The following is a 13,680-nucleotide window of genomic DNA, read 5'->3' as shown; positions in this document are numbered from 1 at the left end:
TTTAGCAGGTCTGGGAGATAACTGCTGACTTTTCATACCTTATTAACCGATCTTCAGTACTGACCCGGGAAGCCGTCGGCCACTTAGCGGCTTGCAACAGAACGCGTCAGATATGTACCCTGAGCAGACCTATATGTTCTTATAGGAAGTATCAGAGCTTTGGCTGTGTAAGAGGAAAGAAAGAGAAAACTTTTTTTTTTTTCTTTTTTGTATCTTCACCATCTGCCATATTTTCCCAAATCCACTTTTAGTACAGTGACTTTGCTGATCGCATTACAGACCTTGGAAATCTTACAAGGTTAATGAGATTTTGAAAATAAATCCCCTCCAACAGCCCAAGGCATTTGTTTATGGGCGCTGGATGAAACTCGATCAGCAATGCAGGCCTTTCTTTCTCTAGACCTTTGTATATTGCCGGCAGTCATGGCTATAGACGAATTTTCAGGTCTTTCGCATTTTATATTTTTACTGCCTTTGGCATCACACAACAGATAGCCCAAGGTCCCGGATAGGTCATTCTACCAAGGGTTTTGTCTCATAATGACAGATAACAAGTAGCCTTCAAGGAATTGGAGCGGAGAAAGCCAGACATTATGAAATACAAAGGCGAATATCATACCATAAAGATCGCCAGTATAGCAAATATATCAGTCGTAATATTACCGTGCTCTCCCAAGTGTGGGAGACCTCACAAAGTCTGTGATGTCACTAAGACAATCGTCTACACTATCAGAGACCACGCACGCCGCAGAGAAACCAAGCATGCGCTAAGAACGACGAGGCAGCAAGCAGGAAAAAAAAAAAACGGCCCTGCTCTATGAATGACTGATGGTCGACAGGAGGGCCTCCTGAGATAGAAGTAGAATTGAAGTGACGTGAATTCAAGGAGCTTCAACGTCTAGATAAGCACATCTGCTAACCTGGCTCCTATAGTGAGATTAAACCAATATTTCATCATACATTTTTTTTTACTCAAGATAACGTGACGGATCATTTCTGTCCAATATTTAACAAAGCCTTTCATTTCCGCCTAACTTCCCCAGACTTTCGGATACAGATATTTATAAAAGCAAAAAAGAAAAAAAACTTAGATTTGAGTAGTTAGTTCACAGGTCACAACTGTCGTCAGTTGTATTCTCAACTCGAATAAAAAAAATAAACTGCTTACTTCGAACTACTGAATGTTAATCAAATTAAAATTGGAACTGTTATAGTGGTGTAAACTGCTGTCAACAGGGAGAGAGCAGCTATTGGATTTCGACAATGATCCTGCCGGGCGTCTAGACGATCACGGCAATGCTGTGATACTGACCGGAAATCAATGGCCAAAGAATCTCGTGGATTCTGAACTTGAAAAAGAAATGTGGCCGACTTCGGGATGGATCATTGCACATTCACCTTGGAATGGCTCTGCAACCTGTCCACGGGTTGGACACCATTATAGCCAATCAATTTGATATCAAACTCCGCCCTACAGCGCGAAAACTAGCCATTACTTCCCATCTACAGCGCCCGCGCTTCGCAACTGGTGACGGACGGGGGCGACGCGACCCTATCAAAATGCTATCATTGGTTGATCATGCGGCATCAAACTCCGCCCACTGTGATAACCACGCCCTCATCCCCACACCCACCCTGTCTCGCCCACCGATTGGTTGCCAGCCCTATTATCATCCCATACTGAACAGTTTAATGTTGAATTAATCAAAGGAAATAAACCTCGTGGATGAGAAATGGAAGAATTGGAAGCGATCGACGTGAATCTATGAACTGTTGGAAGTGGCAGTTAGACAGAACCTGGCCAATGCCGTCGTTCGATGGTGAAATGTGATGGGCGGCAATCACGCTTGATATCGACGTTATACCATTTGGCGGCATCTGGCAACGTTCACAGGTCTCGCTTCCCTCGCACGTTTTCAGTCAGTTGTGAATCCGTTGTCGGTGGAAGAAGGGTGTTTGATTGTCGATTCTGGGTACCCTGTCGATCGATAAAATTGTTGGTGGTGGTGATCAGAAAACCGTCAAAATTCGGGTCAAAAACAGAGATCCCATCCCTGTTTACCAGATGGAACATCCAGAAATAGAAGAGGACGGCCGTATGGTGAGTGCCTTAGGAGACGAGTGTCTAATTTGCGATGGGAAAAATATCGCTGTCGGAGAATGAGCGGCTAAGAAACACAAGGGAACCCAACGGCATTGTTTTGGTTGCGAAATTGTCTACATTCTTGTAGGAGGCCCACGTGGGTGTGATGATGCGAGGCGGGGGTTTGTAGGCTTTGTGTCTTTGCAGCTTTTCGTTCGAAGTGTCCGTTGCAGACTGTTTTGGCCGTCGAACGTGCAGAGTTGCTTTTGGAAAACAAGCATTGGTGCTTTGGCCATGCGAAGAATGTCAGCCGAATTTCGTTGCTCTTCGCATGGCCAAGTAGGTGATGTGCAAAGTCAAACGTAGTAGCAGGGTCAGATGTTTGACAGGTAATTGAAACAATGTGTTGTCATGGGCATTTGAAGTGTCGTGCAAGCACCACGTTCTGATAGGCCTAAGAGAAACAGATGAGGGCCCCTGTCAGGTGCTCGTAGTGAGATCAGTGATTGAAAAGCTGCTATTTATTTGTTCAACTCTTGTGTAGTTTGTGTTCAACGCGAGGACATGGTTGACCGGTATCGGATAATGCCATCCGATTATAGATCTCTCATTATCGTTGCATAATTCAGAATGGCATGTTAACTTGTACTTATATATATAGCCATTCAAGGTAATAGCCTGAAAGGCTGAAAAATTATCAAAATGGGGTCAGTTGCTTTTAGTAAGACATCATAAAAATATTTTTGTTTTGTTTTTTGTTAGAGGGATTGACGTTTATGATTGCGGTGACAGATTTTTTTGACAAAATAATTTTAAAATTTTGTTTGTAAAGTGGAGAGAGGGAGGACGAACAAATATTAATGTATAATATTTACATTTACATGGATAAATGTGTTGTGTACTCTCAACTTGCAACAAGCCTACACTAAGACGCATTTACTATATTTGACAGTTGGAAAGTGTATTTACGATTGATGATTACGTAACCTTAAGCGTGTTTTTTCTTGCTTTTTATTCTGTCATATTTCTTAAATTTCTACGGAATGACTTGCTTGCGTGTGTTTTATATACATAACACGTGAAATTGATCGTAACGTACGAGCAGACATTGTAAACCACAGCATTGCTTTTACATTTTTGGGCTCATTCGGTGTCCTTCAGAATGACTTGGGAATGATTTCGTTGTGTTTCGTTTGCTGAGGATAATTTGTTACTAAAGCATATAGCGTACTCTCATTCCGTGGCGCCTAACAGAATTTTATTCTTTAACTAATGGACAAACAATAGTTCCCATAAATTTCATCCATATCTCCTCTGGAAGGAATCGGACCAAAGCAGTAAAAACTGTGGAGAAATGTTGTCAATGTCTTTATGGTACGGAAGAACCAGAGAGTATGACATAAATACGCCGTTTTATGGGTGTCAGACTCCCTTCGCATAGGTCCTGATAAGGTGATAGATGTGTAGGCCCATTTCAACCCCCTCTCCCGCCTCCTCTCCCTTCCTCCCTCCATCCCTCCCCCGTCCATTAACCTCCCACCCAGTAGACCACCAGATACCGGCTCATTCCCCTTATCCTTATTTTTATCAGATAAAACGACTACCTCCTCCTCCTTCCTCCTCCTCCTCCTCCTCCTCCTCCTCCTCCTCCTCCTCCTCCTCCCGCTTCTGCTACTACAATTACAATATTGGTCCAAGTAAAAAGGAGAAAATGTTATGAGCATCGAGATCCTACTTTTGTGTGTTCCGCGGAGATTTTTGGCCTGCCTGCTTACCTTTATTTACTTTTTGTGCAGTCCTTATGACAGCAGCGTCATATTTCCTTGTGGAATGCTGATATTGAATTTGCTGGACTTGCAGTTAATTGTGGTCGCTTCCTGGCATTGACTTAATAATAGTAGATATTCGGTTTTTGAAATCGGTTTCTCTGTGCTATTCTAAGCTCCACATTTTCCTTTCGAATTTAGTGGATTTACTTGCGATGTAGGAATCATAAGTTTTTTTGGGGGGTATCTCAGCTGCCGGCATGCACAGAGTAACTTGTTCATCGTCAGGTACCATCTGAGGAATTATGGTAACATGATAAGAACCAGGAAGTGTTCATGTCCAAGACCGTGGAAGCGAAGAAATGAAAACCTATTATCACAAATATTTCCCTGAGAAAATCGTAAGATTTCTATACAGATCTGAAAACTTGGGGATAAATTGGAACCTAGTTATAAATAGGACGGGGAACGGTGTGGGGTTGGGGAGGGGGCGTACATCATCCATGGTGTCCCAAACGTGCCATTTTACAGCCCATCCAACAATTAGAAGGCTCGCCTCGGCTCATCTTTTTCATACCCTTGGACGGCCATATAGCAAGAGTTCAGGGCATATCTCTCTCTCTCTCTCTTCTCTCTCTCTCTCTCTCTCTCTCTCTCAGGAAATTTTAGGGGTTGATACATGACAGGCATTGTGATTATTACAATTACTTATGACTAGGGGAGTTTTTCATGAGGCGACGATTGTGACTTCCTTCTAGTCGAATTTTGTTTATGGTGTTTTTAGAGACGGAAGAATATATATTATATATTTACATATATATATATACATATATTATATATATATATTTATATATATTTATATTATATATATATTCACGCACAATATGGATATATAGTCCACATATTAATATGTTTCCTTTATGACATTAATGTAATATATTATACAAATAATCGTTTAGTATTTGGTACATATAGGACATAGAAGACGGTAAATGTCTCGTCAAGAATCTGAAGAAATATTTTTTTTATAAATGTGTAAGTATTAATTATATTATATATAGGTATATATATATATTATATTATATATACGAGCATATATATTATATATATATATATTATGTATATATACGAGCATATATATATATATATATATATTATATATAAAATTAAGCATATATACTATATTATATATATATATATTATATGTATTATATATAGATATATAGATATATATATATATATATGTATATATATATATATATATATATATATATGTATATATAGCTATTATTATATATATATAAATATATATTATATATATTTAATATATTTTTTTTTTATATTATATATATAATATAATTTATATGTATAAAATATATATATATAATATATTATATATATATATAATATAGATATATATAATATATATAATTATAAATAATATAAATAAATATATATATATATATAATTATATATATATATAACCTCAATCTCTTATATTTTTGAAGATATATATATATATATATATATATATATATATATATATATATCTTCAAAAATATAAGAGATTCAGGTTTCATACATGTGACAGTGTATAACTTTTTTTATAATCTAAACCCTTGTTTCGTGTGAATAATATAATAAAATAATAATATCCTTATGAAAGCAATTTTTTTTTATTAAACAGTAAGTTGTTGTTATGATTCCTTAAGTGATTTAATTTCATCGAACAATTTCTATTTGACGGTCGAGTTTTGTCCAGAATTCTTCTTTGGTTGTTTCATACCCAGTTGATTGTAGTCTGAATATAAAAACATTATTTTGTCCACTTTGGTGGTTCAATAACGCGCGTAGAGTGCCCAAAGGTTCGTAATTCTGACTGAAAAAGTTTCCTGTCTATCATGTAGTGTTAACTTGATGTCTGCGTCCACGAAATGCCTTGGGCTCTATTGCCCAAATTGACATTTATGGCTCCCGCGTTCCTCCATAATAAGCGTTAAAGATATGTCTCCTGTTGCGAACTAATTAATTCATTATTATTATTATTATTATTATTATTATTATTATTATTATTATTATTTCAAGCTTTGGCAAAAGTGCTCGTTCTTGTAAGGGGAGCAAATAAATTTTCCATGAATTTTTATTTTTCAAATATGTTATCAAGGTTTATATAAATATGAACGATGCTTAGTATATTTACAGAAATAATTTTCAATAATAAAAGCAGTTTTTATATCAGTTGATATTTTGAATGAGGAACTATAAAAACAACTTACAATGAATGTTTAAAAAATAATTGTCCCATTGCATATTTACCTATGAAAAGAATATCAAAGAGGCTTGGCTACCGGTGATGTAAGCAAGAGGAAATATATCATTCTTTCCTCTTGGTTTTTTCGTGAAAAGTTGTGGTCAATACACAAGCCTTCATACATTACTTGTCAGGTTCATCGTAGTAATAATTAGATCAGCCAGCACCTTCGCACAAGGAAAAATAACAATTATACCCCTTGCCTTGCGTACGAGCAGTGTAATATTATTAACATCCAAAGCGTCGAAGAAGGTGAACGTGTTTTTGTTTAAAATAAACTAGTCTGTCATTTGCAATATTTTGACCCGAAAAAATCATGAGTAAAATCACACCCTGTAGATGTTGACATTTTATAACTGATCAGAGGTCGTTTGCCATCGACCATGCGTTTGATTTCATTGTAGGATTGACTAGCAAAGTGACATAATGAAAGGATGTGGCAATCATTTTAGGTAACCGAAACAGTCTTCCAGTAGTATCTGTGTAAGATTTCCAGAAAGTAATGATTTTCATGGATTTAGCGAGTGATTTTACTGTAATATGCAAGTTCAGCTTACAGCAACGAGTGATGCCCTCCGTTTGTTTTTATTGAAATATATTTCATTTGTGTTTTATATGCGGTTCCTAGCTAGTGAAGTTAAGAGAAGCATTGCACTGCTAATTAGCGAAGAAGTGTGCGCTACATTTGCTCTGTTTTGGAACGTTGAATCTTCTGCTGATTTTTTGTCAGTTTCCTATTTCATAGTATTTGACAGATATTATCCTGATAGAACCCTTATGCATACACCAAGACCACTCTATAAAACTCTGAAGTGCTTACGGTTTCCATTGAAAGTGGTAGTCAGCGCTGGAGTCTCATATACGTCTAAATGCATTATTAACGATACAGACGATTTCAGGTATAAATAAATAACGACCGTCGTCTTCGGTTTTTTGTAATACATGTCATATTGTTTACTGGTCGAAATCACTTGATAATTTTGTCGGAAGTGAAGAGGTAGGTGTCCCAATTCCGAAAGAAATGATTCGTCTCAGGAGGCACTGCGGGTGTCAGCTTCATGTGAGTGTGTGAGCGTTTGAAGCTCTGTCGATGTCAGGACTGAGTGACGTAGAGCAAGGCCCTTCCAGTTCAGCGGTGTGTTGTTTCGTGTGGTCGGTCATTTAAGGTTACAGTGATACGAATGCTATTAATGGTCAAGATTCCATCCACGTGCATCTTCTTAGAATCGGTAATAGTATTCCTCCCAAATCGGTGGTTTTCTGTCTGTTTAAAAGTTGGCTGTTCAGTTTCCCGCTCTCCTGCTACTCGTTTCTTTTTCTAGTGTAGTATATAGATTCAGTGCATTTTCCAGCGCAGTATATTCCACGATGAGAGTAAAAATGACCGGCAATTTCGAGATAGTTTTCGTTTGGCCATTGGGTGGGTCGCCGCTTGCCAGCCTCTCCGCCACCTCTCTCCTACTCACCCCTTGCGCGGGTCATGTTTGAGAGAGCTCGTGGAGCGAGAAATGCCAGGAATTTGGAGCAAATAGCGCCGCTGACGACTGTTCTTATCGACGGCTCGTCATTTTGTTATATAGATACAATTCCCTTGTATTGGATGGTAGTTTTTCGTACGCGTAACCTATGGTGGTACTGAGGAAAAGTAGCAGGGAACGATGGAAAAGTTGGAGCCTCGTATTACAGGTAGCGTTTATGTTTGTAGGGCCTTTAACCGGTTAGGCATAAACTGACACCCCTCGATTACGCACAGTAGGCCTAGTGACTGACTACTCCTCCTGGTATTTCCTTTTAAAGAGGGGGGGAAAGAGATCATCTGTACTGCACATTTTAACTCTGTGGTTTTAATGCTGAATATGACTCCTTGCATTTCCATGTTTTCTTTGGTGTATTCAGTATTTTCCATCGAATTGGAAGATAGACCCTTTGGAAGTCTTTTTGATTTCATGAACTATTGGAGGGCATATCGAGTCATACGCGTAGGTTTGGGTAATACATTCCTCGTACGGTTTTTAGCAGTTGCTTTTTCCTCGACGGGAACTTGAAATAAGTGGTAGTGAAGTGAACTGGTGCTGTGATTCAGGAGATTTTCTTTGATGACTTATCACTTTCAAACCTATAGTTTTATTTCCAGTTTTGGATATAACTTTCTTCCCTTGTATGTTCTTATTTATAATACGAAAATAAGGAAAAGCATTAAGAAGCTACAAAATATTGTCTTTAGGCCATTTTGTATAACAATGCATTGCTTGTTGTGTATATGTATGTATATGTATATATATATATATAATATATATTATATTAGATATATATATGTATATATGTATATAATGTATATATATATATATACATAGATATATATATGATTATATAGATATATCATAGATATTAATATTAATAATATTATATATATATAATATATAATATATATATATATATATATATTATTATTTATATATATATAATATTATATATATCATAATATATATATATATATATATATATATATATATATATATATATATATAATATATATCTATCTATATATATGTATAATATATATATATTCAATATATATATATATATATATATATATATATATATATATTCATATACATTTAATTATTAATTATATATATATATATAAATTTTCGTATACGAATATTTCTTTTAAGGATGAACGGATGTAGGTGTTACTTATATATGTATATATATGTGTGTGTTTAGTTAATTTTCAAATATTCATGGAATTTTCAGACAAAATTGTAAAATGGTCTGTGCATGTTTTGTATCGTGTGTCTAGTCTGTTTTCTACAACGGAAAGTATTCGGATGAAGACTGACTTATTTCTACTCGTTGGATAAATTAGGTGTTTTGTTCTTGTGATAAACTATGCTGCAGTTTGTTTAGTAAGATGGTTTAGGAGGTTTGCGTTTTACTTTACCTTTGTTAATAATGTTAAAAGCCGAGGAAACATATTCAGTGTTATAGAACGTAAAAAGTGGAACACCATCTACCTCTTCTAAAGAAGGCGTATGATATGATGAGGATGTGTATATATATATATATATTATATATATATATATATATATATATATATACATATACACATATACATATACATATGAATTGTAATCTTGCTGGAGACGGAGAAATAATTAATGACAATTAATCCACAAGAATGGTGTGAAAAGAAACAATGATTAGTATAGCTTTGACATATTTTTGTAATTCAAATGGTATGTGTTCTCCCGGTTTGTTTATGTTTACTCTATGCATAGCAGTGTTTTCTGGCGCACTCAGCGCTTCCAGGATGTCATTAAAAATGGACCCACCAGATGTAGTGTTTTCCAGCTCGTCATTCCTGTGCATGCAATAAGTTCTTTGGGTTTTGAAAGCAATTGTGGGCAGGTATGTAGTGCAAATCGAAGGTGTAGAAATATGCACCAATATGCGCAGTATGTGGCCGTTTGTGCTACCTCGCCCGATCGTGAACATCGCGCCGTTGGTAGATTTAGGTTCCGGAAAATGAATTTGTCGAAGCTTTTGTGAAAGAACGGAAATTGTTATTTTGTCTTTTGTGTTGCCGTCAGCATTACGATTATAGTTTGATAACCAAACAAGCGGCAAAATGCATTTATGTGCCGTTTTTGTATTCACTTGAAAGTGAGGTGTTCGTTGTCGTTTGTCCGATCACATTATTTCAACCACTGTGATTTGTGTATTGTTCGTAACTTAAGTGCTTTTATATGCTGACAGGGGCGGCAGCAGTGACCGAAGCTGTCGTGATGCCAGTTACCGAAAAGTAATCAGTCAGGCATTGATATTTAAGGTGATTTGTTGTCTTACTTAGGACTTGATTGATTTGGTTTTTATTTTCATATTTCCTTCACGGAAACTGTCGTGCGTCGTGAAGTTTGTAAAATAATGCCAGATAATTCATCGGCAGAAAATGCATTTTAAAAATTATATATAACGTTCATTAAATAAGCTGTCATTAGGAATTCCACAAGGAATTATTCTGGTATAATATATTGTCTAGTATAGTATATACGTACACTGGTGAATTATCATGGGTTATGATAAAATATAAGAATTTTGCTACTAATATGATTTTGATTTTTTTATAATTAATAGGGGAAATATAAGTCAGGTATAAAGACAAAGGGCTGAAATTTATTGAAGCCAATGCTATGGAAATTAACTGCAACAAAAAAAAAATCCTTATTATAAGTTTCTATTAATGTCACTGGCATGGATGTGGTTAACGTAGGTCAGTGAGGAACCCAAAAGTGCTTTGATAAATACTTGAATACAAAGGGTCAGATACTGAATATGCTAAAATGATGACCTCACTTTTTTTAGGAATATTTTCATAATGAGATATATAAACATGGGTACAGTAAAAATTCCAAACTGATGATAAATTTCCTTTAGACAGGAACGTTATCAATAGAGCTCAGGTGATTACTATTCTCATGAACGCTGTAGACATAAAATATTGTTTTCCCCACATTGCAATACATAGTATAAAAAAATGATTCAGTGACTTTCCCGAGAAAGTAAAAAAAAAAAAATAATGTATAAAAAAAGGGGTCATTTTAATCATGTTACTTTGAAGATCCAGTAGTTGATGAATAAGGAAGACCTTATTATAAATCCTTAACATACAAAAGAACTCATTTTAATGAAGGCATTGGGAGCCCAACATGTCTGATTTTATTCGTCAACACCAACAAGGAAATTGTTAATTTTGGTTCTTAATATTCTTCGTGTTTCACTTTGGCTTTATTTTGAGGTAGTGACTAGACCCCATTCCTTCCGCCTTCTGTTGTTTTCCATCAATTCAGTGACATCAGTAGATGTGTATCACATAAATTTAGCTTTTAACGTCAGCTATAGGTACATTGTGATGAATAATGTCGATTCCTAAACAAGGGTACATTTCGGTAAATGGTATACACCAACTGCCTTCAAGTGAGCAGGTCTTGAGCAGCATAAAACTGTTATCTGCTCCAGTATAAAATATGATAGTATTTATTAAGTTTTAAACAAAAGTTTTCATAAGGTAATTTTGTAATTAGACGTTGACTTAATCAGTTAATTGAATCCTCTTGATGCAAACGTTTTCTGATATCTGCTGGCGTTAATTTTGCAGTTTCCTCATTGGCACCCCAGCACGGGCGCTTTCGGCAGAGGAGGTGTTTGCCATTTCTTGTTGAGTGGCTTGGATTAACTAATGACATTTTTAATTGCATCATTATTTCATTCTATTATTTTTGTGTGTGGAGGGTGTGTGATTTACTTTTGTTTCTTTACAAGATAATCTATTAATGAAAGGAATGCATGATATTTACAGTCCAGTGGTACTGGAGTTCATCGTAGGGCGCAGTTGTACATCATAATGCCGAGAGTTGGGTCAAAGCTTGGAGGGTCAAAGCTTCTCCGGGTGGGTCTTTTGACAGTGTTGGATGCCGAATTGCTCTGCTTGACATTTCATTTCTGTGGCCACCTAGCAACAATTTCTTGGAGAAGCCTTCTTCTTTGTTGCGTTGGAAGCCACGAATCATGTTTATACCGATATTTAGCATTATATCGACTCATGATCTGTCGTCGTCTATTTTGCTGACTCACAAGACTAGTGGAGACACATACGTAAGGAATGACCGCAAAATAGCGAATGAATATATATAGTGAAACTTATCAGACGGAGGCTTCACGGCCATGCAGCTCCCTTTTGACCTCAACGGTATCCCTCCACCCTCATGGGTGGGGATTGAAGAGGAAAGAAGAGGACCTACATTGATCTCTTTCTTGGATTAAGTCTCGCTGTGCTAAGGGTGCCCAAAATGCCGCTGAGAGTCGAGAAACTAAAAGGTCACTGTCGCTGCTAGAAAGAAATACCCAACCCACAGGAAGCTTACTAGTGACAGCAGCAGTTTACCCGACTTGAATGTTGCGCCGCCGGTTTACACGAATTAATTAGTCCATAGAATTGCCACACGAATTTTGCCCCCCTGGACCCACCCCCTCTTAACCTCCCCTATGACTGCCCTACCTAACCTAACCTTGGCGGCCACTCTTATTAGTACATTGTCACGCAAGCGTCACGTGTAGCACAGCGTTGCGTAAAGAAAAAAAAAAAACAGACGAATAATTGAATTTGGTTGGTTATTCGTCCTCATTCGCTGTTTCCCGTTCCGAAGAAAATAAATATACAAAATATACATGGAAGCGCACTTACGTTTTACATTGGGGCACACAACACACACATACACACAACACATATGTATATTTGTGTGGGAGAGTGCTTTGAATACTTACTGAATGATACATAAACTCATCTAATAGGCAAAATAACCGAAGTAGGTATGATGCTACAAGGAAAGTAATACGCAGATAATTTTAATAGTGCTGATGGGCTAATTATGACGACCGACACTTTTGCCTCACCTCATTTGATTTGTTTATCTAGCCTCGCAATGGCTTTGGTCATCGACGCCGGGAATCTACAGCTGACCCATCTGGTGGTGAAGACCGAATTGAATAGGCGCGACGGAGCGTCTCAGGAGGCCGAGTAGTCGTCATCTTTCTGTAACTGCATTTTAGGTCTTAAGAGTTGGGGCTTGACAAATCTGCCGAATCTTTTAATGCGCAGATCCCTGGAATGATGTTTGAGTAGCTGGAGAGCTTTGCCCATCAGTGTCCGCAGATATATATATATATATATATATATATATATATATATATATATATATATATACTATATATATCATATAGTAGTATATATATTTAATATATATATATAATATATAACATTATACATTATATATATATATATTATACTATATATATATTATATTATATAATATATTATATAATATATATATATATATATTACATATTCTATATATGTATATATATGTATATATATATATATATATAGTAGATATAGTCATATATATATATATTTTCAATTTTTGTTTTTATATGAGTGACGTCGTGAGAAACATAAATACGTGACATTTAAGTAAATTGAACTGTAATGAAATGGCCCGTATTATTATTATTACGTGATTTTTCATAGCTGAATGTACGACTTAGCTTGATTAGCTAACAAAGTTTTCATCACATGCAGGAGGTGTGATATTGGCTCAAAGGTTCGAATACAATGTTGTTTTTGATAGTCGTCAGCAAAAGCTTTTGAAGCACAGTAAAGTAATTTAATGGTAAACGCGATTGTTCTTGTTCAGCCACGGAAGGGGACGGATTCTGCCTTCTGTTGTTTCCAGTTGCAATTCAGGATTTATAATTAAAGGCATATTCCAAACGAGTGAGGAAGGGGAGAAGTTGAGGTAATTGTGTAATATTGCTTATTATTATATATATATATCATATCATATATATATTAATGATATATATTTATATCATAGATCTATATATATTATATTTTATTATTAATTTTAATTATATATAGAATATATACAATATGCATAATATATATAATATATATATATATA

At 35.8% G+C, this 13,680-nt stretch overlaps 1 protein-coding gene across 6 annotated transcripts in view; it reads left to right on the top strand.

Annotated features, from left to right (window-relative positions):
* Positions 1–1,911: 1,911 nt before the first annotated feature.
* Positions 1,912–13,680, top strand: part of LOC135226565 (AT-rich interactive domain-containing protein 3C-like) — a 337,603-nt gene continuing 325,834 nt past the window's right edge. For 3 of the 6 annotated variants that reach the window (XM_064266245.1, XM_064266246.1, XM_064266243.1), the window contains exon 1: positions 1,912–2,101. In XM_064266245.1, coding sequence (XP_064122315.1) covers positions 2,066–2,101 — 36 coding nt within the window. In that variant the 5' untranslated portion in view covers positions 1,912–2,065. Of the gene's footprint in view, positions 2,102–2,310; positions 2,473–13,680 lie in introns of those variants that run through there. The other 3 variants (XM_064266248.1, XM_064266244.1, XM_064266247.1) reach the window with 2 other exon arrangements.

Source organism: Macrobrachium nipponense, chromosome 14 (assembly GCF_015104395.2).
Source record: "Macrobrachium nipponense isolate FS-2020 chromosome 14, ASM1510439v2, whole genome shotgun sequence".
NCBI classification, from domain to species: domain Eukaryota; kingdom Metazoa; phylum Arthropoda; class Malacostraca; order Decapoda; family Palaemonidae; genus Macrobrachium; species Macrobrachium nipponense.
The sequence above is the reverse complement of the archived record's forward strand: the minus strand, read 5'-3'. Positions and strand labels throughout refer to the sequence as shown.